The 20,258-nt window shown below is 36.9% G+C and overlaps 1 protein-coding gene across 3 annotated transcripts in view; it reads left to right on the top strand.

Moving 5' to 3' along the window:
- Positions 1 to 20,258, top strand: part of TDRD9 (tudor domain containing 9) — a 68,364-nt gene that overhangs the window by 29,375 nt on the left and 18,731 nt on the right. For 2 of the 3 annotated variants that reach the window (XM_053981665.1, XM_053981664.1), the window contains exons 7-20: positions 2,613 to 2,777; positions 7,036 to 7,139; positions 7,924 to 7,979; positions 10,897 to 10,948; positions 11,103 to 11,187; positions 11,909 to 11,966; positions 12,504 to 12,608; positions 14,301 to 14,398; positions 14,752 to 14,883; positions 15,498 to 15,660; positions 15,744 to 15,807; positions 16,275 to 16,338; positions 17,815 to 17,859; positions 19,348 to 19,401. In XM_053981665.1, the coding sequence (XP_053837640.1) occupies positions 2,613 to 2,777; positions 7,036 to 7,139; positions 7,924 to 7,979; positions 10,897 to 10,948; positions 11,103 to 11,187; positions 11,909 to 11,966; positions 12,504 to 12,608; positions 14,301 to 14,398; positions 14,752 to 14,883; positions 15,498 to 15,660; positions 15,744 to 15,807; positions 16,275 to 16,338; positions 17,815 to 17,859; positions 19,348 to 19,401 (1,245 nt within the window). The remainder of the gene's footprint in view (positions 1 to 2,612; positions 2,778 to 7,035; positions 7,140 to 7,923; positions 7,980 to 10,896; positions 10,949 to 11,102; positions 11,188 to 11,908; positions 11,967 to 12,503; positions 12,609 to 14,300; positions 14,399 to 14,751; positions 14,884 to 15,497; positions 15,661 to 15,743; positions 15,808 to 16,274; positions 16,339 to 17,814; positions 17,860 to 19,347; positions 19,402 to 20,258) is intronic. The other variant, XM_053981667.1, reaches the window with a different exon arrangement.

Genomic DNA, 20,258 nt, shown 5'->3' with positions numbered 1-20,258 from the left:
CATTCTTTTCCTGGCTGCTGTAATGTGTTCTGAGAGACTTCTTTTTTTTCCCCCTCATGTTAAAATGCATTAGTTTCTAAATCCTGCTTAAGGCTAAAAAATGCACGATGGACTTAAATTATGTATTGGGTATTGAGGGCAGTGCTTATTCTTGGTTAAAATGGTAGCATTAACTCCTGGAAATACTGAGCCTTTTTTGTTGAAGTGGGATAGCATATTTGGAGAAATAGCAAAAGACCAGAAATGCTGTACTGTAATTTCTGGGCAGAGCTGGTAGTAAAATTCAGCTGAGGTTTTTCTCTGCATGTTAGTCAATTCTGCCTTGTACTAAAGCTGAATTCACAGATATTTAGCATGACGTGTTATGTCTTTGGGGTCTCAAAGTAATGAACTCTTGAAATGTTAGAAATTAAATACAAGTGATGGAGTTAGGCTAACTCAGTATCTTTCTGTGCAGCTGTTTGGGACTGCAGATACTTTGTGAGACTGCATGTCCCTTAAATGCTTCAAGGTAATGGTTTAATGTGATTTTTTTCCTGTTCAAAATAAAGTCTAGGTTGGCTGTTTTTCTTACCATCGGAAGAAAATATGTATTCTTATGTGCAGTCCCTCACATTGATTCAGACTTGGTCTTTAGGTCTTCCAAACACACTGTCACAGAAAGTGCCCTTTCATTTGGCAGAGGACATGGCTGTGCACTTCACATCTTTCACTTATTATCCCTTTTCATGCTGATTTAGACTTTAGAGAAGATGCTTGTCTTTAAATTTAGAGACAGTTTTGTGAAACTATTCAGCCTTTTTTTAGCACTTGGCTCTGCCTACTGAGAAGAGCAATAATTTGATCAAACTGAATTTGTGAGAAGTTTGCCCTTTATTCTGGTTATTGGGTTGATTTCAATGGCAGGAATCCCTACAGGCCCTGTCATCTTTTCTGTTAGAATACATTTTCTGTTTGAGGTTCCTGACAAATTTCTCATTTTCCTGTATAGTTCAATTTCAGTCTCTTGAAATGGTCACTGAAAAATTTTATCCCCTTCAGATCATTCTCTGCAGTTTCTGCAGATGACAGTTTTTTAATATTGTACAAACTGGAGAGAGACCTATATTTGAGAGAGCGGAGGGCTGTCCCTTTGTATTTTTTTATGTTGAAGAAGGGGGAACTCTTGATCTCACTTGCTGGCCTTGAGCAGAGTGGAATGGGCTATTCAGTTTGGATTTATATACTAACCCCAGTGTCTCCTACTTCATCCCTTTTCAGCCCCTTATGAAAAACTGTAAAGGAAGGGAGCTTTGATGTGGCAAATTAATTTAGAAAATGTAAGGTTCTTCTCCAATCCTCCCTAGATTCATGAAACAAAAGGGTGCAAGGATCCCTGTTTAAGAGAGGAAGCATTTTTAGCTCAGGGTGGTATGAAATGCATGTGAGCTGTTTGTTTCCTAGTTTGGAAGTCTCAGACCTCAGAAATAGCAGATAATTCAATATTTCATCAACTAACAGGAGTTAGTTGAGTGATTCTGATGTACTGATCTACCTGCTGAAGTAACCAATTTAAATTATGCTGGATTTTCTGGCAGATGGCTGCTGCAGATTACTGTTTTTAGATCACAGAGCAGAAGCTGGATTGTTCTGAGGTTGATCTTGCTGGAATAGGGTTGCTGATAGAAAACCTGAGATTAAGAGTTGCTCTATTGGGTCAAACCAAACAGTGCAGGTCTCATAGTGATTAGTAACAGTTCTTGGTATCATCTAGTGGGTCTTTGGACATATCTGTGTTGTACAAGTGGTTTTGGACTGCTTGATCTTGAACTATCTTCTTTGATTACCATCTGTTCTGATGTGTTCATCTGCCACGTTGGTCATTTATGCTTGTTAAATTTTTCCTTTAGGAGTACATCAAACTTGATTCAGTTATGTGAACCTTTCAGGCACTCTGTTAAGAATCTGTCATTTCTTTTCACTTTGGAAGGATTCCACACAGATTAGAGTCCAGATTACAAAGATTATCTAAAATATATTCCTTGCCTGTAACTGCAGATGTTGATTGGATTTTGTTTTGATAGCCTTCAGAGCCATGAGGCAGTCCCTGGTGTAATGGGACAGATTTCATATATTTGCAGAATTATGTCCTTTCAAATTTCTCTTTTTTAGGGTCATGTTGGAAAACTTTATGGTTTAGCCTGCCCTCTCCATGTGTTCCTTGTGCCTTTACACGTGCTTTGGAGTTGAGCACAGTGATACAATGCCCACTTCATTAGTTTGCCTTCCTGCCATTTTGTAAGGGGGATGCTTTTGTGTTTTACAACGTTTCTGGTTTGTGTGGTGGTGAGACCGTTATCAAGAGTACTATATGTTTTTGGTTGAATTTTTACCATGTTGTCTGCCCTAGGCATTCTAGCCTGAGCCGTTCTCTTACAGGTGCTTGCCTCTCTCCACATGCTGATTAGGGTATCTTAAGCATTTAGTTTGATTGTCTTAAATGTACTTAGGTTACATACCTGTAGTAACGAGAATTAGATCATTTAACATGAGGAGGAAATGGAGAGTCCCATGTAACAGGACAATTTGTGTTAAAATTAATGCTTTACATTTGCTGTACATTTTTTTAACAGATAATATTGATGTCTGCTTCCATCAACTCCAAAGAATTAGCTGATTACTTTGCGCTTCCAGTTCATAATGGTTTGAATCCAGTCTGCATATTTAAGGTGGAAGGCAGACCTTTTGCAGTTGAAGAATATTATCTTGATGATTTGAAGGACATTTTTGATTTCCAGGTATTGTAAATACAATTTAATTTCTTTCAGCATAATAAGAAATTGAACTAGTCAGTTGAAAACTATGTAATAAAATGACATATAGCCACTTTTATATTTTAGTTCTAGGTAAGAATTAATAGATGATGATAAAACAGGAATTTTCTTACGAGCAGACTAGTTTCTTTCATGAAACAAAAGCATTTCAATAGGATGAGACATTTTGTTTGATAGTTGCATTCAAAATGAACAGTGTAAAACAGTGTGCAGAAAGTAACATAAATAGATTCACAGATCTCTTTGAATATAGCTGACAAAATCAGGGAATATTTCCTGGGTTGGTTCATGTTGTTGCTTTATATCAAAGTCAGAAGGTGCTATGAAATGAAGGGAAAATAATATTTTTTTATTAGAACTTTGATGTTATCAAGTTGGCTTCTCTATCAGCTGAGGCTTTCCTATTTTTCAGTCCTGTTTCTTTTTTTTTTAATAGTGCCACAGACGTTATGCAGCAATTTTTAACCCATTTCTGTTGTAACCATGTAAGCCACCATGGCAAATGTGTAATTTTGAGTAATGAAAACATGTTAAAATAACTGCTACCTCTCAGATCTGTGGTGGGCTATGCTGGAGAATTGCTTCTCTGATGCCTAAGGGGAGAGTAGGTGCTGGCTGAAGATATGCTTGCTTTATCAATCTAGATTGTAAGCTGCACAAGAATGTATTTTGTATATTTTGTTTTTAGAGCTTCGGACATTATAACAATTATCTCTGTAGACATCTGATAATGAAGGAATGAGTGTAAATATGTGGTCTGTTTCCTGTGGTTTTATAATAGGAGTTTGTTTTACATTTGGAAAACAGCTGTGTAGGAATTCACTTGAGTGAGCTCTTTCAGTATTATGGTTCAAGGCAAAATAAACTTGTTAAAGTGGAGTACAACAAATGCACTCAGACCTGTATTATGACACCCTGTCTAAAAATAACTGGGATGTGGGTGTAATTATTGGTCAGTTTTGATAATGCAAAACATTATTAGAATGTTATTACAATGAAGGAGATGGGGTATGCACTTAAAAAGTACCAGTGGGAGGAACACACTGTTATTCAGGTTTCATCCATCAGTTCTGCAGAAAATAAAACAGCAAAATAAAATAGGAAGCCCAGAAGAAAATAATTGCTTATGCTGTGCACAGCTCAGGCATTGGTTATGCTTCAGCACAGGCAAGGTAAAATAAAAGGCTGTCAACCACTGAAGTTCTAATTCAAACAAAGAAACAAACTCACTGCTTACAGCAGTTGGCCCATCAGCATTTACACATTAGTATCGCAGTCAGACAGATAATAGGGAGGAGGTTATGTAATACATGGGGCTTTGTAAAAGATTTTTGATGATCACAACAAAAAGATAACCAGGAAATTGAGTAAGAAGTTTCCTTCAGTCAAATTGGATTTGTCATAGCTGCACTTGGAGCTGAATGTCAACTTGCACACCTTTCACTCACAAACAAAGGAACTCCTTTCAGTGCTTAGCCTTTTTTATACTTCTTTATTTTCTCTGAGTTTTTTATTTAAAGTTTTCATCTGATTCTTTATCTTGTGTTGTCCTATCTATAGCCATTCTGTTTTTCAGCAAGATGAGGAGAGTATGTTTGTCCAAGATGTTTCTTGTGCTTAGGGCAACAATACAAGCACATAAGTGCTCGACTTTCTTTTTTTTTTTTTTAATATCTATATTAAAAAATGATGAAATTGAATTCTAAAGCACTGATTCTTAGGCTGGATCTTGTTCCTTATGGTGCTGTGTGTGAAGACTTTCTCTGAGTACTAGTCACAATTAAAAACTTAAAATGTGGAAGGTCTCAGATGGTTTGTGTAAAGTCTTAATAAAATGAAAGTGGAATGTGAGTATTAAGACAGTTAATGAATTAATGCTGCCATATGGAGGCTGAGGCACATCTTTCATCATGCTAAAATCTAAATCAGATAACTGCCTGAGGTACAGGCTTCAGGCTTTAATTCTTGGTGTTTTATTTTCACCTATAAAAGCCTGTAAAATTTACATAAAGGAGCACAGAAGTTAAAAGTAAACGCAGTCATTGCCCTTTAGATAAACAGAATTTTTCTAAGGTTACTTTTGATTTTAAAAGTAATAACTGTAAAATTACATAAATCTTCAATCATTTCTGAAAGCATCTCAGTAAAAATCAGTTTAGTTCTTTATAATTGTCTCTTGGCTGTGAGGTGTGAATCTTCGTCCGTTTTCAAAAAGCCTTAAAATAATTGGATTTTACTGTAGAGATGTAGAATTCTTTCATTAATCCTGCAGAGCTCTTGGCTTTAATATATCACTCATTTCTGCATGTGATAATGTTTTAAAACTATGCTTAAAAATAAAATTTTTAGGGGTAGTTTTGACTTGAATAATTTGGCAGTTCATTGATCCTGTTGTGATTTGGAAGATGAACAAAAACGCCAGTCATTATTTTTTCTTCCGTTTGCATGTTTGCAGTAAACCCTCTGCTGTGGCTAGACAGACATCCAGCTGAATCAAAGCTAAAGCTTTCTACTTGAATTACTTCATTTGTAGGAAAGAATAAAAATAAGGGAGAAACATTTTTCAGTGTAGCACTGGCTTATCCTTGCCCAGGTACTGGGTCATTTATAGGTGTACTGCTTAATTTGTGAGCATAGGCTTACAGAAGAGTAGTTTATTTTTCTTCTGGCATAATGGGCTTGGTAAACACGTTGTTCTGGGTGTTTAACAGAATCATGGTTCTGTCATACTAGCAACCTCTAAGCCCCAAGGAATCATTGAAACACAGGTTTCATGAAAAATGCATGAAGGCTCTATCTATAGGCAATTTTAAAGCTAGTTATGTAAATATTTGCCTTTTGTTCTGGATAGTGTTAGAGATATGAAATGCAAATTTAAGAATTGAAGCAAAGTGCAACCGATTTTTGGCTTGCAAAGGTAAAAACTCCATGTCCCTAGAACTAGAGTCAGAGTCCTGATGGAAGGTAGTGAGCTGCTGTCAAAAGTTGTTCTGATTTATATTGTGTTATTTCAGTCAATTCTGACTGGGATTTGGATTTGCTGTTTGTCACACTGTTACCTTTTATTAGGAGTGATGTGGAAGCCTTGTCGTGTTAAAGAATACTAAAGGTACAATCAGTAGCAAAATTGAAAAGACAAATTTGACAGTTATTTAAGCAGGGATAATATAAACAAAAAAATCTTACATTGGAGCAGCTCAGAAGAGAGCTTGCTTAGATTTTTCACATATATTAGGGCAAAAATCACTTTGAAGAAAACAGTCAAGTATTTTTAAGGTTTTTCCTGGATTGATCAAGCTGAGGACTGAAGTTGCAGTAGCAAATGCTGTTCTAAATCAGTGTTTCCTGACTGGTGCTAGGACCTGTGCTTTTGTGATTGTTATGAGCTCCTTTACAATGGGAAACTGGTAGAAAAATTACTAATTTAATTTTAATAGTCAAAGTAGTTAGGTGGTCTGTGATTGCAGCTCTTTGAAACACTTGGTTCAGTAAAGAGTTTTCATTCTCAGTTTCTCCTCACTCATTGATCAAAAGCCATTTTCCCTACAGGAGAAAAATGTGTGATATTAGAGACCTTTTTCAAAGCAGGTCTAGTTCATTAAGCATAAAACTGAAAAGTGATTAAATTACTGTCTTTGCTCTGAAGACTTGATGGTTTGTGTTCTTAAATACTAAAGCATTGAATTTGTACAGAATGCTGGAAAACAGTGTGGACAGGATCACCATAGTTCTGTTGAGTACAACAGAACAGTAGTTCTGTGACAGGGTGTGACCAAAACCAAAAAAACCATCAAATGCAAAAACAATTTAAAGGAGAAAGAGGTACATGGTTTATGTACAGGCAGGTAGAGAGATCTGTGTGGAGAGCTGTGAGAAGCACTCTACCTTCACTAGACAAATTCCTCCCTGTTCTCCTGTTCCCATGAGTTCTGCTCAGTTCCCATGTGCTTGACACTTCAGGATAAGGAGCATGTTCTGCAAATGAATGGAGGGCGGGCTGGTGCTTAAGTAGGTAAGTATCAGAAGTATTTCTTCAGCATTAAAATTGTAGGACGCTTGAAGAAAAATGTCTATTTAGAAGACAATGAGTGCATCAGATGAAGTTACTTCTGTACTGGATCAGTTTGAATTGAAAGCACTTGAAAAATTGAAATACCTATGTGAACTACAGTCTTGAAGCCAGTTATACTGTGTTAACCTCATTACCACCTTCTCCAAACAGTTTCATCGTCAGAGCCTTGAGGAACCAGTGATAGAACAGAAAATGTATCAAATGGCAGTGTCTCTGATTCAATCATTTGATGAGTTGGAAAAGAGGAGCAATAGGTAAGATACAGTTCAAGATGTGGAATCAGTGTCTCTTGGGGAAATGACAAGCTAATTAGGCAACAGCAGAGTCCATAGTTATTAGTGGAAACTTAATTTTTACTTGCATCTCTGCCTTTATTTTACATATTTGTTTGATTTGTACCCAGTATTCCTAAAGTGCACTTCATGCCCTGAAGCATGAGTGACTATTCAAGGCACCATGTCTTATGGAAAATATATTCTTTACTGTAGAACAGAGCTGAGGAGTATTTATATCAAGAACTATATAAATATAAATGATACTATTTTATATTGTAGCCTAAAACATATATTATTTCATGGGAAAAAAAGGATAAAAGCTAGGCATTAATTTTCACTGGCTGTTTAATGCCTTAATGTCATGTGAAATAAGTAAATAATGGATTTTGCTGCTCTGTGTTTTTTAAATTGATGTTTAGTATCTAAAAATGTAATAAAGTTAAGTCTACAGCTTTGGTCTAACACTGAGTGTGTGTTAAATAACCTAATTCTGATTATTTTCATTGCAGAATGAAAAGGTTTCTGTTTTGTCATAGTTTTGAAGAAAGAAACTAAACCTGTTGCTGTGGTTCTAGTGTTCATATCTTGCATTTTTCAGAAAGCATAGTTGCAAATAATGATTGACATTTTGTTTCTTCAGGAAGTTTAAATAATGCATGCTACAAAAAGTGTGCACTTCTGCTTGTTCTTCCAGAATAAAATAACTTGGGGTAATGAGGTAGACTGAGACTGTAAAACTAATGAAGCTGTGTTTCCTTGTTAGGGAGAAGAACTTCAGTGGTACATCGGAACGTGGCAGCGTGCTCGTGTTTTTACCAGGCGAGTATATGTCTTAATAACTTTCTTTTTTATTATTTGTCATCTAATGAGCTTTCTTCTGGCACTTCTTCCAGGGATTTACTAAACACATACTTAAGTGAAATTCATTGGTCTCTTCAGGCATTTTTTTCTTGCAAACTTGTTTAATTGTGGCAGTAATTGGAAAAGCTGTGAGTCAAAAATTAAGATGTTACGTATTTTAAAATTAATAAAATTAATTTCATAGTTAATCTACAGAAGTGTAGTTGCTAATTTTTTGTGCAATTATTAATTATTGCATAAAGCTCCTAGGATTCTTTTAGAGATGTTTTCTTATCTGCATGTAGTGTGGTCTTCATTTAAATTGTTAAAAAAGCGCAAATTCAGATTTTTCTTTCTGTGTACATTGCTTGGTGTAGTTGACATGCTCAAAAGTACACATGATGACACAATGATTATTTATGAGAAAGCTGGCTATACAATGTAGTCTTCTGTAAAGAATAAAACCCAAGTTGTCTTGCACAGAAATTATTGTAGGCTTTTGTTTTGACTGCCATTCTTATTTAAACTGGCTAGCTGGATTTCAGAGGCAGGGTAACTAGACTGCAGAGTAGTTTTCCTGAACATCATACCTGGTGTTTTCAAGTATTGTTTTACTTCATGAGCTGAACGTTTGTTAGTTGGGAACTTGGAAAAGATTTATTTATGTTCAAGTGGAGAGTCACCTTGAAGTCCAGGGCAGCTGTCCCTTGGGCACAGTGAAGTCTGTCCCTATGAGGACTTTCTAACTCAGTAAAATGTTTATGAATGTCATTTCCCTGCTATGTTGAGCTCAGGAATAGGCTTGCCAGGGCTGGGGCTGGAAGCCCAGCACACCAGCTGAAAGATACACTGCACTTGCAGAGCAGCTTTCCTTGGAGAGTGTTCCCCACTAGCTAAAAGGAATTAGAGCTGCCTTTCTTGGAATTACCTTCACTATAAAATTAATGGGTAGAAGGAATTACTTCATTGTGTCAATGTAATGCCCATTCCAGTTTGTGATTAATAAGGTAGGGAGACCATATCTGTTGCCTCTGGCCTCTGATAATGGTGTTTGTCTGGTGTGTTTCCAGACTTTCTCAGCCCCTCTGAGGCTTCAATTCAGTCTGGAATTATTCCTTAGCATTTTCAATTCCTAAACCATTATCTTTCACCTTGAGTTGGTTTTGTTTGGTTGGTTGTTTTTTGTTTTGTTTTGGGGGTTTTTTAAATTTTGTTTTGGTTTTTTTTTGTTTAAATACATTTGATAAATTTGTGGAAACTCATGTAGTAATAAGCTGGTGCACTCAGGTTTGTGTTTTATTTGTTCAGTGTTTGGCCTTGTCTGGTTTTAAACAGGATACTCAAGACTTACCCTGAGCACAGTATTAGCAAACAGCCCTTGAAAATTTTCCTCACAAATGTTTTATACAGAACTGGAGAAAAGGGGAGGCGGGCCCTCAGTTTACAACACGGCAGCTGAGGCAGAGCTTTGGGTTATTTTTACACGTTTAACATCCGCATTTAGGATGTTGATTTGAGATGCTTCTTTTTTTTGAGTGCTAACAATTACATAGCATTTTGAGCATTAAAAATAACACTCCCACTGACTTGTCAAGTTGAGTGTGCAGCAGCAGCCAGAAAGAGCAGTGCTGTGCTGAGGATGCTGTTAAGTGGTTTTTGCCCACTGTCTTTGTGGAATAAAGTGATGGGGCAGAATCTGATTCCAAAAGGAGCTGCAGCTGTCTCAAGTAGGATGCCATGTGTTCCCTTGTAATTGCCTGTCTTGGTCACTGCTTTTTTTTTTTTTTTTGGTAATGCTACCAAGTCTGATTCTTTATACATAAGTATTCATCAGTATTGAAATCTCCTTTGGTTCCAGAACTTGTCCCTCTGTAGATAACAGGTGATACAAAGAGCCATGTTAAACTGTAGAGTAATTTTCTTAACATACATGGGTGAATATATTCCAAATGATCTAATTTTATCTCTTCTACTCGTGTTGATCTCATTTTTTTGTCCGTTTCATATTTTCTTCTGCACTTCTCCATGCCCCACTCTCCTTACTGTCCTTGTATGTTTGCCAAACAGGTTTGTGTTACTAGTTCCCATTTCATTCTGAGACCTGTGTCTCCTGGTGGGATCCTTGTGTTCTGTAGGTGTCATGGTCAGTCAGCTCTTGTCACTTCTGAAACTGGTCAGCAGATACTGCCTGTTGTGTCTAGTCAGTAATTACTAGACTGATTAACAATTACTGTTAAAAGTGATGATGCAGAATCTGCTCTGCCAAACATGAATCAAACCTCTTTTAGTTGTTTTTAATCATAAAAAACAACTTTCAGGTAAGTCCATTGTGGGGCAGGTTTTTGAAAATGGGGCATCTGGAATTGAAGTCTCAATAAGAAGTAAACTAAGCTTCTCAGAAGGGTTTGTCTGTGGAGGTAGTCAAGAAGATAGAAAAAATCCCTTAGTCATAAGATTTCCTCTGGCAGAGGTGAAATGCATCCCCCAGAAAATGGACACTGGAATGGCCAAAGGTGAGATGGCTAAGACAGAAATAGCTATTTTTTTCCCCCTTGGCCCTGCTCTGAAAGAACTTGTTTTGGCTGAAATACCCAATTTTAGCCTAAACCAGACAGATATTCAGCATGTGGTGAGTTCTGAAACAAGGACTAATAATGGGATGTTGTCAAATGGCCTTTATGTCTTTATTAAGTGTAAAATTAATGCCAAATGGTTCTTCAAAAATTGACTCACTGGTTTTCAGACACTTATTACATTTGCTGTTCAATCTTCTACCATTTTATTATATGGTGAAAAAGAGGTAGTAATGACGGGCAGTTAATAGTTGAAATAGATGTTTCTGAATTGTTCCTGATGGCTAAAATGAAAAATAAACTCATGATTACTTTTTCCCTAGGTTTAGGTGAAATAAGATACATGCACTCATGCCTCTCAGATAAATATCAAAGGTAAGTTAGACCACATTTGTTTCAGTTCATTTAAACCTGAATATGAGTCTTTCAGCTGTATGAGTTTTAAGTGCATAATAGAATTTAGCACAGAAGTGTAATCAGCATTAATGTTCTGGCATCATTAAATATTTCATGAATATATTTTCTTTAGGTGGCAAGTGTACCCACTTCATGCATGTGCAACATTGGAGGAACAAAGTAAAGTATTTTCACCTACAGTTCCTGGCTACAGAAAAGTAAATATTTTTAAATCATTACTTTTTTAAAGCATGTGAAACCTTTTGCTAGAGTAGTAATAGCAAATAATAATGTATTTAAATAATATTAGCTGCTCTAATTCAAACCATTTTAGGAGGACAAAGCACTTTAGTTTTTCAGTGTGTAAACTGATGGCCTTTCTTACCAAGCTGTTGACTTAACTTGTGTGCAGACCTCAAGAGAGGTGCATTAGCCTTGAGGAAGTTACCCTTAAACTATTGCCTGCTGCTGTTTTTATCCATCAGAATGGTTTGTGCATGTTGATTCTTGCACCTGCTCGACAGGGAGTGCTGCTGGTGGCACTGAATAGCAAAGTAGTGCCCCAGTATGGGAGACTGACCCACTTTGTGCCCCACGTTGTAACTGCTGCCTTGGTTTTCTTCATCTGCTATTACTAAGAGACTATTGCTGCCAATAGTGTGATGTTTCCTTATGGCAAAGGCACAAGGAAATATTTCCATTCTTCCTCTATTGCCTTACTACTTTATTATGCTTTTTTGAGCTCAGAACAAGAAAATACAAGGGGTTTTATATTGTCCTTGTGTGGTATTGCTTTTTTTTTTACTATGCAGAGCAGAAATGCTGTGTTGCCATTACATTTATATTTCTTCATAGCAAGTTGAATTTTTCATGTAGAAACATTAATGCAAGTAAATTTTGTTTATGCATTCACTGCTCATTTTTTGCTTCAAAACTCAGGTTATTCTAGCCACCAATGTAGCTGAGAGCTCTGTGACAGTTCCTGATGTTAAGTATGGTAAGTTTCTAAATCTTGTAATTCTGTATACACTGTTTGTAATATTTTCCATACTTGTGCTAGGTTTGCTGTTCAAAGTGCTGCTGTTGGAGTGTTGAATTCTTTCTTTGACAGCAGAGGAATCTCAATATATGAACAAATAGAGCTACTGAGTGGGAGGTTGGTTTAAATATTCACTAAGGGGTAATTTTAAATGCAGTAACAAGCAGAGCCAGACCTCATGTCACAAGTTAAGATTTTTAATCACATTCTGACTATGTTTTGAAGTAATTGCATCAGTTTAAGCAAATTTTCATACAGACTTTGTAAATGCAGAAATTATTGTCTTTTAATGGTTGTCATCTACAATGATTTATTATTTTTATAATAAGATCTGTTAGCAATTTGATTAGTATTCAGAATATCCTGGGTGTGGTTGTTTATAAATCTGATGTTATTTTTATTGCTATTCAGGTTATTCAGACTTTTCTGATAATACAGATTATTCTGATGTATTTCTTTCCACTGCCATGAGGAATTTTTTTTTCTTACTTGCAGTGATAGATTTCTGCTTAACTAAAATTTTGTTTTGCGATAAAGAAACTAATTACCAAAGTTTGAGGCTTTGCTGGGCATCTAAGACAAACTGTAATCAAAGAAAAGGTAAGATGGCAGTAGGTAATGCAAAGGAATTTCAGAATCTGACCTTCACGAGCCATTCTTTGTTGCTTTTTCTTATACTAATAGTAAAAAGAACAGATTATTTTGGCCATTTATACTTGATAAGTCTTTATCATGTCAGGGTATAAAAATGGGATTAAACAGCTCTGTATGAATAATTATTTTTGCTCAAGTATATTTGCAGAGGGGTGTTCTGCATCTTACTGAAAATATTAAAATTCACAGACCAGATTCTTTGTTACTTAATAGGAATTTTTTATCACAGGCCATTTTTGAAAAGGGAGGATAGGTACTGCTAGGTATTTATGAACTGCTTGTGAGCTGCAGCAGTAAAAGAAACTTTCATATATGTCTATATGTCACTATTAATGAGTTGAAATATCCACAGCAGTGTTTCTAGTTTACACCAGTGTTCATTGCACAAGGATAAATAAGATTCCCTGTTGACTCTTCTAGTAAGACAGTACTCTTAAAATCCTTTTTGTTTCAGTCAAAAATAGTACTAAATAAATCAATAGCAGTGACATCTTCAGATCTAAAAATACTGTAATTCTTAAGTATTATGAGATCTTTACAATTACAGCTGGGTGCCAGCTGCCCACCCAAGCTGCTCTATCGCTCCACTTGCCTCAACTGGACAGGAAGAAAAATGGTGACAGAAGGCTCAGGGTTTGAGATGAAGACAGGGAGATCACTTAGCAGTTACTATCACAGGCAAAACAGACTCAGCTTGGGGAAATTAGTTTAATTTTATTACCAAACAAATCAGTCTTGGGTAATGAGAAATAAAGCCAAATCTTAAACAGCTTCCCTCTTCTCCTTCCCAGGCTTGGACTCACTCCCAGTTTCTCAACCTTTTCGGCCCTAGTTGTACACAGGGATGGAAATTGGGGATTGTGGTGGGTTCATCATGCATTCTCTCTGCTGCTGCTTCTTCCTCACACTCTTGCACTGTCAGATATGGGGGAAGTTTCCAGCAGCTTCTTACAGAAGCCACCACAATAGCCACCCCCTTTCAAGACCTCGCTGTGAGCCCATGAACCCCAGTATACAGATTTATTTCCATTTGGTTCCAAGTCACTAGAGGTCACAACAATCAGCCAGTCTACAACCAGTAGAAGTAGCATTTTGTGTAGAAGACTTGGGCTTGTTGTGCATGTGACTTAAAAATGTGGTCTGATTCTCTAGTGGAGTATCACACAGAGAGGAGTACCCTTTAGTTGGTTGAAGTGAATGGTGTTGGGATTTGTGAAGATAGACTTCTGAATCATTGGGTTTTCTGTAAATAGTGGATCATAAAGATGTTTCACTGTTTATCATTGTAGCTTAAAAGTTGTTTATATTGAAGATTGTTTTCTAGCTGTAGAGTCAAATAGGAAATGCCTGTTCAACTGAGAAAAATGGCTGTTGATTTGAGGACAGTTATGCGAAAGAGGTATTTGAGTGAAATAGTTATGTAATTCTTTTGTTAGTTACTGCTCCTATGAAAGCAAAATTTTTTTGTCCTTCCCTTCTGTGTCCTCTGGGCCTGTCTGCTGCAAGAGAGCAGAACGCTGCTCAGCCTGCAGCATCAGCTGTCATGTGCTGCTCAACTGCCCAGAGGGTTTGTAGATGGATGGGTTTGGAAAAAACTTGTGCAATTTACAAATTGGTGATTTGTTCTTTTACGTGAAGGTCGTGCTGGACGTGTTTCCAAAGGCTATTGTTACAGGCTCATATGCAAGGACTTCTGGGCAGACTGTATTCCAGAGAAATCAGACCCTGAGATGCTGGTAAGGCTTTTGGGTTTAGGATTAGGTTTTCTTTAATGCACGTAGTCATAGCAGAGAAACTTTGCTTTACTTTCTCTGAAGATGATTGGAATAGTTACTACTAGCAATGACTAGAATTCAACTTATAACTGTTTGACAAAGATCATTCCACGTAGTTTCCTTATAGAAGGAGATACATTATAGCAGTAACATTGATGTAGATTAGAAATAAGCAATCTACTCAAAAGAAAACAAACCCTTGTTGTACACAATTAACTTCAGACTTTGCTAAATTGTAAACTTACTTTTCATATAGAACACTTTGTTACACTTCCCATGAGGGGAGAGTAACAATAATCTTGTCTTCCCTTCAGCATTGTCCATTAGGAGCTACAATCTTAAAGTTAAAGAAGCTTGATATGGGGGAACCAAAAGCCTTGCTGGCAACAGCTCTTTCTCCACCCAGTGCAGGTGACATTGAACGTACAATTGTTCAGCTGAAAGAGGTAGGCTTCCTTTTAATGTTGTTAAAATCAAGGTAATAGGAATGTAATGCAGAAGTGCTTTTCTTTGTATTTAAGGTAGTAGTAGTCTTAACTGGAACCTCAGATATGAACTGTGTCTAGAGAATCTTTCACTCCTTGGTCTGTTGTTGGGTTACCATCCTTTTGAGCATAATTTCTGTAGTTACATCTTTAAAACACGATTGTAATTTCATCAGAGAGTAAGGATACTCTTTGAGGACTAGCATCTGTGGTGAGAAAGAACAGAGAAATAGACAAAAAATAAACTCTGTAAGTGACATTGTTTATGAATAAGTAATAAATCAGACTCTTACAAGGTGTGATTTATAGAAGTCAGCCTGAAGATTCCCTTCTCACCTGTACAAGGAGGATGGCGATTTTGATTTTCAGTTATAAAGATGATAAGGGAGAATCTTCATTTCATTGCATTAAACTTTTTTCCAAACTGCATAAGAAGTAAATATTTGCATAATTTGTAGCTTGCTTTTATATCCAGTATATGTTAGAGGCTTTGGTTTCAAAAGTGTCAGGCTTTAAAAATTGTCTTAGGTGTACTTAGTCAGCTTTTACAAGTGAATACATTTTAATTTCTCTAGCTTGGAGCACTTACAACCTGTGTGCAAACAGAAGAAAATCTGCATGATGGTGAGCTGACTTTCTTAGGAACAGTATTGACACAGTTGCCAGTGGACCTGCATCTTGGAAAATTGATAGTCCTTGGGCATGTCTTTGGTTGCTTAGAGGAATGCCTCATTATAGGTAACTGAAAGAAGAACACGTGAGAACACTTCTCTAGAACCAAACAATTTGCAGGTTTTAATTTTGATTTGTTTTTGTTGTAGCTGCAGCACTGTCTTCGCGGAATTTTTTTGCAGTACCTTTCAAAAAGCATGTTGATGCATACAGGTAGTGCCCCAGATGTTTTTTAACTTCCTAACTACATTTGAGAGCAGAGGGCAGAGTTGATCGCTCAATATAATTTTCCATCTCATGAGTCTGATTTTCTGTTAAAATGCCAAGCAGTGCAAAAAGAAGCTTTTCCAGTTAGCTGACCCTGGAATCTATTTATTTGGGAACGTAAATCACAGAGCTAACTCACTGTCTCCTAAGCACAAGGCCTGGTTCTTCAGCTTTGCCTTTCCCATGTGGCAATGTCTATTAAAATGGTTCTTTAAATAGCAAGTACAATTACTTATTATTATCCTGCTCATACAGAGCATCTCCTTCAACAAGCAGGTGTGAATAACAACAAGTAATTACAATAAGTGTATTGATCATGTTTATTAAAGACATGGAGGGTATTGCTGAGCTGCGTAATACATGCAATATTTGAAAAGCATATTGTGGCTAATAGTTTTTGTTCCTATTGACAGGAAAAAAATGTTCTTTGCTGGAAATAGTAGGAGTGACTGTATTGCAATTCTGAATGCATTTAGGGTAAGTCTTTTGTTCCAGCTTAGGTTTCAGTGAAATCTGATAGACCAGGATGAAGGATCTCGCTTTTGTAGGATCAGTGAAGCATTTTACATAGCCGTTGTTAAAAACTTCACATTACTGATAGCTGGATATTAATGTTTTTTGCATTCTTTGTCCAACTGTGTAAAGTTTCAATTGTCTCTAATAGCCAAATATGAAATGCCAGGGATGTGGTGATGTTTGTAGATCGTTTTTAACCAAAGACAGTTTGGACTGCTAAATTTTAGTACAGAATGAATTTGGTGACCTTTCTCCCAACTTAGCTTTGGCTTTGGGATGGTTTTGTGCAAATGTCATTTTTGGTGCTCCTGGCTGTTTGATGGCTCAGTACCATGGACAGGGGTCAATTCCTCCAGGTAGAGCCAGAGCTGGTACAGCACAGCAAAGGCTTCTGCTAGAGGAACTTGCTATTCAAATTCCAGCATTTTATTTAATGCATGCTCTGATGTGTTTTGTAATCTTCTGGAGAGTCCAAAATTTTCAGCTGCTGATTTAACTGTTTTTTTTTTTTTTTTTTGAGCATGTTACCCTTTGGTCAAAACTGACTTTTTTTTTTTCAACTCTGCTGTTAGAATATTTTGAAGCACTCGTGGGCATGTATGGCACATGTATCCACTAATCCTGAGGCTCAAAAAGAATGTTTTGTGAATTCCCTTGTGTACATATTTCCCTTGTGTCACCTGGTAATTATCACCTGTTCATCTGAAGATGCTGTTTCTATAAAACAGTATGTTGTCCTGGAGAATAAACACAAACATTCAGACAGAGCTTCCAGTGAAGTGTCTCTGTGTCTGAGTGGCGTGAAAGCTTTGTTTTGAATAGCTGAGTATCAGAAAAGAGCAGGTAAGTTCAGGCAAGTTTGTTTCTAAACTCCTTGGTTCAGATTAGATTACTTATTTTCTATCAAGACAACGAAGTGCAGTCTGGCTGTTCAACCTTGCATGTAGTCAGTGTCCCCAGTAAGCTGGATTATTGTATTATGAGGTGGCTTGCTGTCAAACTAGAATGGATTCTGCAGGCATCTGTAATGAGCTGCCTAATAGTGAAGTAATTTTCATTAATATGCTGGGTATTTTAATTTCTCTTTCAGCCCTGTTTTCTGGGAGGCATTTGCATCAGAACTTACTTGAATCAGTCATTTCACTGCTTTTATCCCAAAGCAAGGAGAAAAAAAATGGTTTTGAAAATAATCTGCTTTATTACAGTGTCAAATTAAAGCGTCCAAATTGTTCTAATAATTTGTGGATGTTTGCATGTGCTTTAACTCTCCATCCATTTCCTCTCATAAAGACAGGTGGACAGCCTGTTGTTAAAAAATTACCTTCAGTACTGATATGAAAACAAAAGTGTATAGTTTTAAATGTCACATTAATATTTGTAATAATTATTACTGAAGCATTAAATTTTGTATCTGAATACTACACCATTTTTTCTTAGGCATGGCAGGCCTGCAAAGAAAAAGGGAAGCTGAGAAATGCCAAGGTTAGTTAAACTTTTTCTTACTCTTCATTCAAGGTTGGTGACTTAAGTGCTGGAATTTTTTTTCATAGTAAATATGAAAAGTAAGAAGTTTTTGCTAGCGATGTTTATTTATAATAATTATGAATTTTCATACATAAATAGGCTAGTCTTTGAGAGAAAATGAGCATTTGAATCCAGCACAGAGTTGTTTGAAGAAAATCCCCTATGTTAGCTCCTTCCCCAGATGAATCAACAGTGGCCAGAGGGTTTGAAATCCAGCCTAAAAAGGGAAATTGAGCTGTAGTTGAAAGAAATACTTTCATTGTGCATAAGTATCTATATTTTTTTACATACACATATTTCTGCCCCCTCAGAAAACCCTGAAAGATGGAAGATGTTTAAGTGCATCAGTCACAAAAACAAGTAGCATGCCCCCAGTAACTGCCTCCAGTCCTTCTTTTGTGTGTACGAGATAAAACCTTTTTTATTTCCCCTGTTCTTTCAGAGTGTAGTATCTTTTGTGATTGCCAATGCATAACATACACTGTGTTACAAGTAGCCAGGGTGTCTGACAAAGCTGTGCACATAGAGAAAGAAGTCCTGAGTTTTTTGTAAGTGTTCCCAGATTACCAAGAAGTCCAGTGGCATCCTGGCTTGTCTCAGCAGTAATGTGGCCAGCAGGACCAGGGCAATGATTTTTTTTTCCCCCTATACTGGTGAGGTCACACCTTGGATCCTGTATAGAAAATACTGGAGGACACTGAGGTGCTGGAGCATGTCCAGAGAAGGGCAGTGGAGCTGGTGAAGAGTCTGGAGAACAAGCCTCCAGGGTGAGGAGCTGTTGAGGGAGCTGGCAGGTTTTAGTCTGGAGAAAAGGGGGCTCAGGGGAGACTTCGTTGCTCTACAGCTGCCTGAAAAGAGGTTGAGTTGGGGGTTGGCCCTTCTCCCAAGTGATAGAAGCAGAGAAAATGGCCTCAAGTTGCACCAGGAGAGGTTTAGATTGGAATTAGGAAAATTTTTTTCACTGAGAACATTGCAGCAGACTGCCCAGAGAAGTGGTAGAGTCACCGTCCATGGACTTCTTCAGATGGCATGTGGGTGTGGCACTTGGGGACATGGTTCTGTTCTGGACTCAGCAGTGCTGGGTCAGTGGTTGGACTTGAGGATCTTGGAGGTCTTTCCAAACCATAGCATTCCTGTTATTCTCTAGGTGTGAACGTTAAAGTAGATTTTTTAGTAGCAGCACAGAGCAGTTGGACTTGTGGGTTGATAATGGAAAGGTCAGGTGACCCACAGCTGCATTGGTGATAACCAAAGTATAGTTGTAGCTAAATACATAACTGTCTTACATTTTCATACATGTCATCATGCTTAGTGTGATTGCAGAGCTGTGAAACATGATTAAATTCTTCTGTTGCTGTATGTAACTATTGTTTGTGTCCACGCAGAAGAATGTGAGATAAAGTTTACTAGCAGTAGAAGAAAAAAAGTTTTAACTTTGTTTTACAGGAAGAGCTTGAGTGGGGTCGATCTAATTGTGTTCATATAAACAAGATCAAAGAGGTAAGATTAAATAGGTTGTAGTTTTTATGAGGAGAAAGACTTAACTTCCCTCATTCTTTGTAAATGTTAAAATCTTGAGTAAACCAACTGTGTATGTATCTTATCAATATATATAGATGTTTGTTTTCTTAAAATGAAGTATGAATTTAGATGAAAGGAATTTTGTTAGGATAAACAGAGTGGCTAAATTATTAACTGCTTAACATATTAAAAATATTTTTAAGAAACCTGCAGTATTATTTACTAATTTTATAGGTTCCTCAGATCACTGGTTGTGGTGCGACTGCTGTCTGTTGTTAAATAACCTCTCTTCTGGCTGGGAAGACTCTGAGCAAATACAGTTACATACTGAGGCCTGGACTTGAGAATCTGTGGGACTTGTTGCTAACATTACTGCAGCAATTAATGAAAACTCAGCATCACAATGGGCTTCAAGCTTAATTTGATATATTGAGGGAAAAATAAGTAGGATTGTTGAGTAATTGATCAGCAGAATGGTCTTGGTCATTATTTCAGCATTTGATATCTTTGGCATGAGCAGTGCAGGGCCTGTGTTCAGAAAGCACAGGAAATAAAAATAGAATTTGACAGAGAGCAACCATCTGGATAAGAAATGACAATAGTTTTATGACTTGGAGATGTGATAACAACGAAAAAAGAGACAAAAGCAAATTTTGTAAAACTGGACAATGGAATAGTCAGTCTCACAAGGCAGCCTCTCAGTTTCAGATAATGCTGGAAGAGGTTGTGAACAACAGAATACATAGCGAGTTTAGAATGGTCACCTTCACTTAACACTTAGTAAGATTTGGGGGCTTTTATTTGCTGCACCTAAAGATCCTAATTTCATAATCCCT

The sequence above is a fragment of the Vidua macroura genome, chromosome 6 (genome assembly GCF_024509145.1).
Source record: "Vidua macroura isolate BioBank_ID:100142 chromosome 6, ASM2450914v1, whole genome shotgun sequence".
In the NCBI taxonomy this organism is placed as follows: domain Eukaryota; kingdom Metazoa; phylum Chordata; class Aves; order Passeriformes; family Viduidae; genus Vidua; species Vidua macroura.
This window is presented reverse-complemented; position numbering and strand designations above follow the sequence as displayed.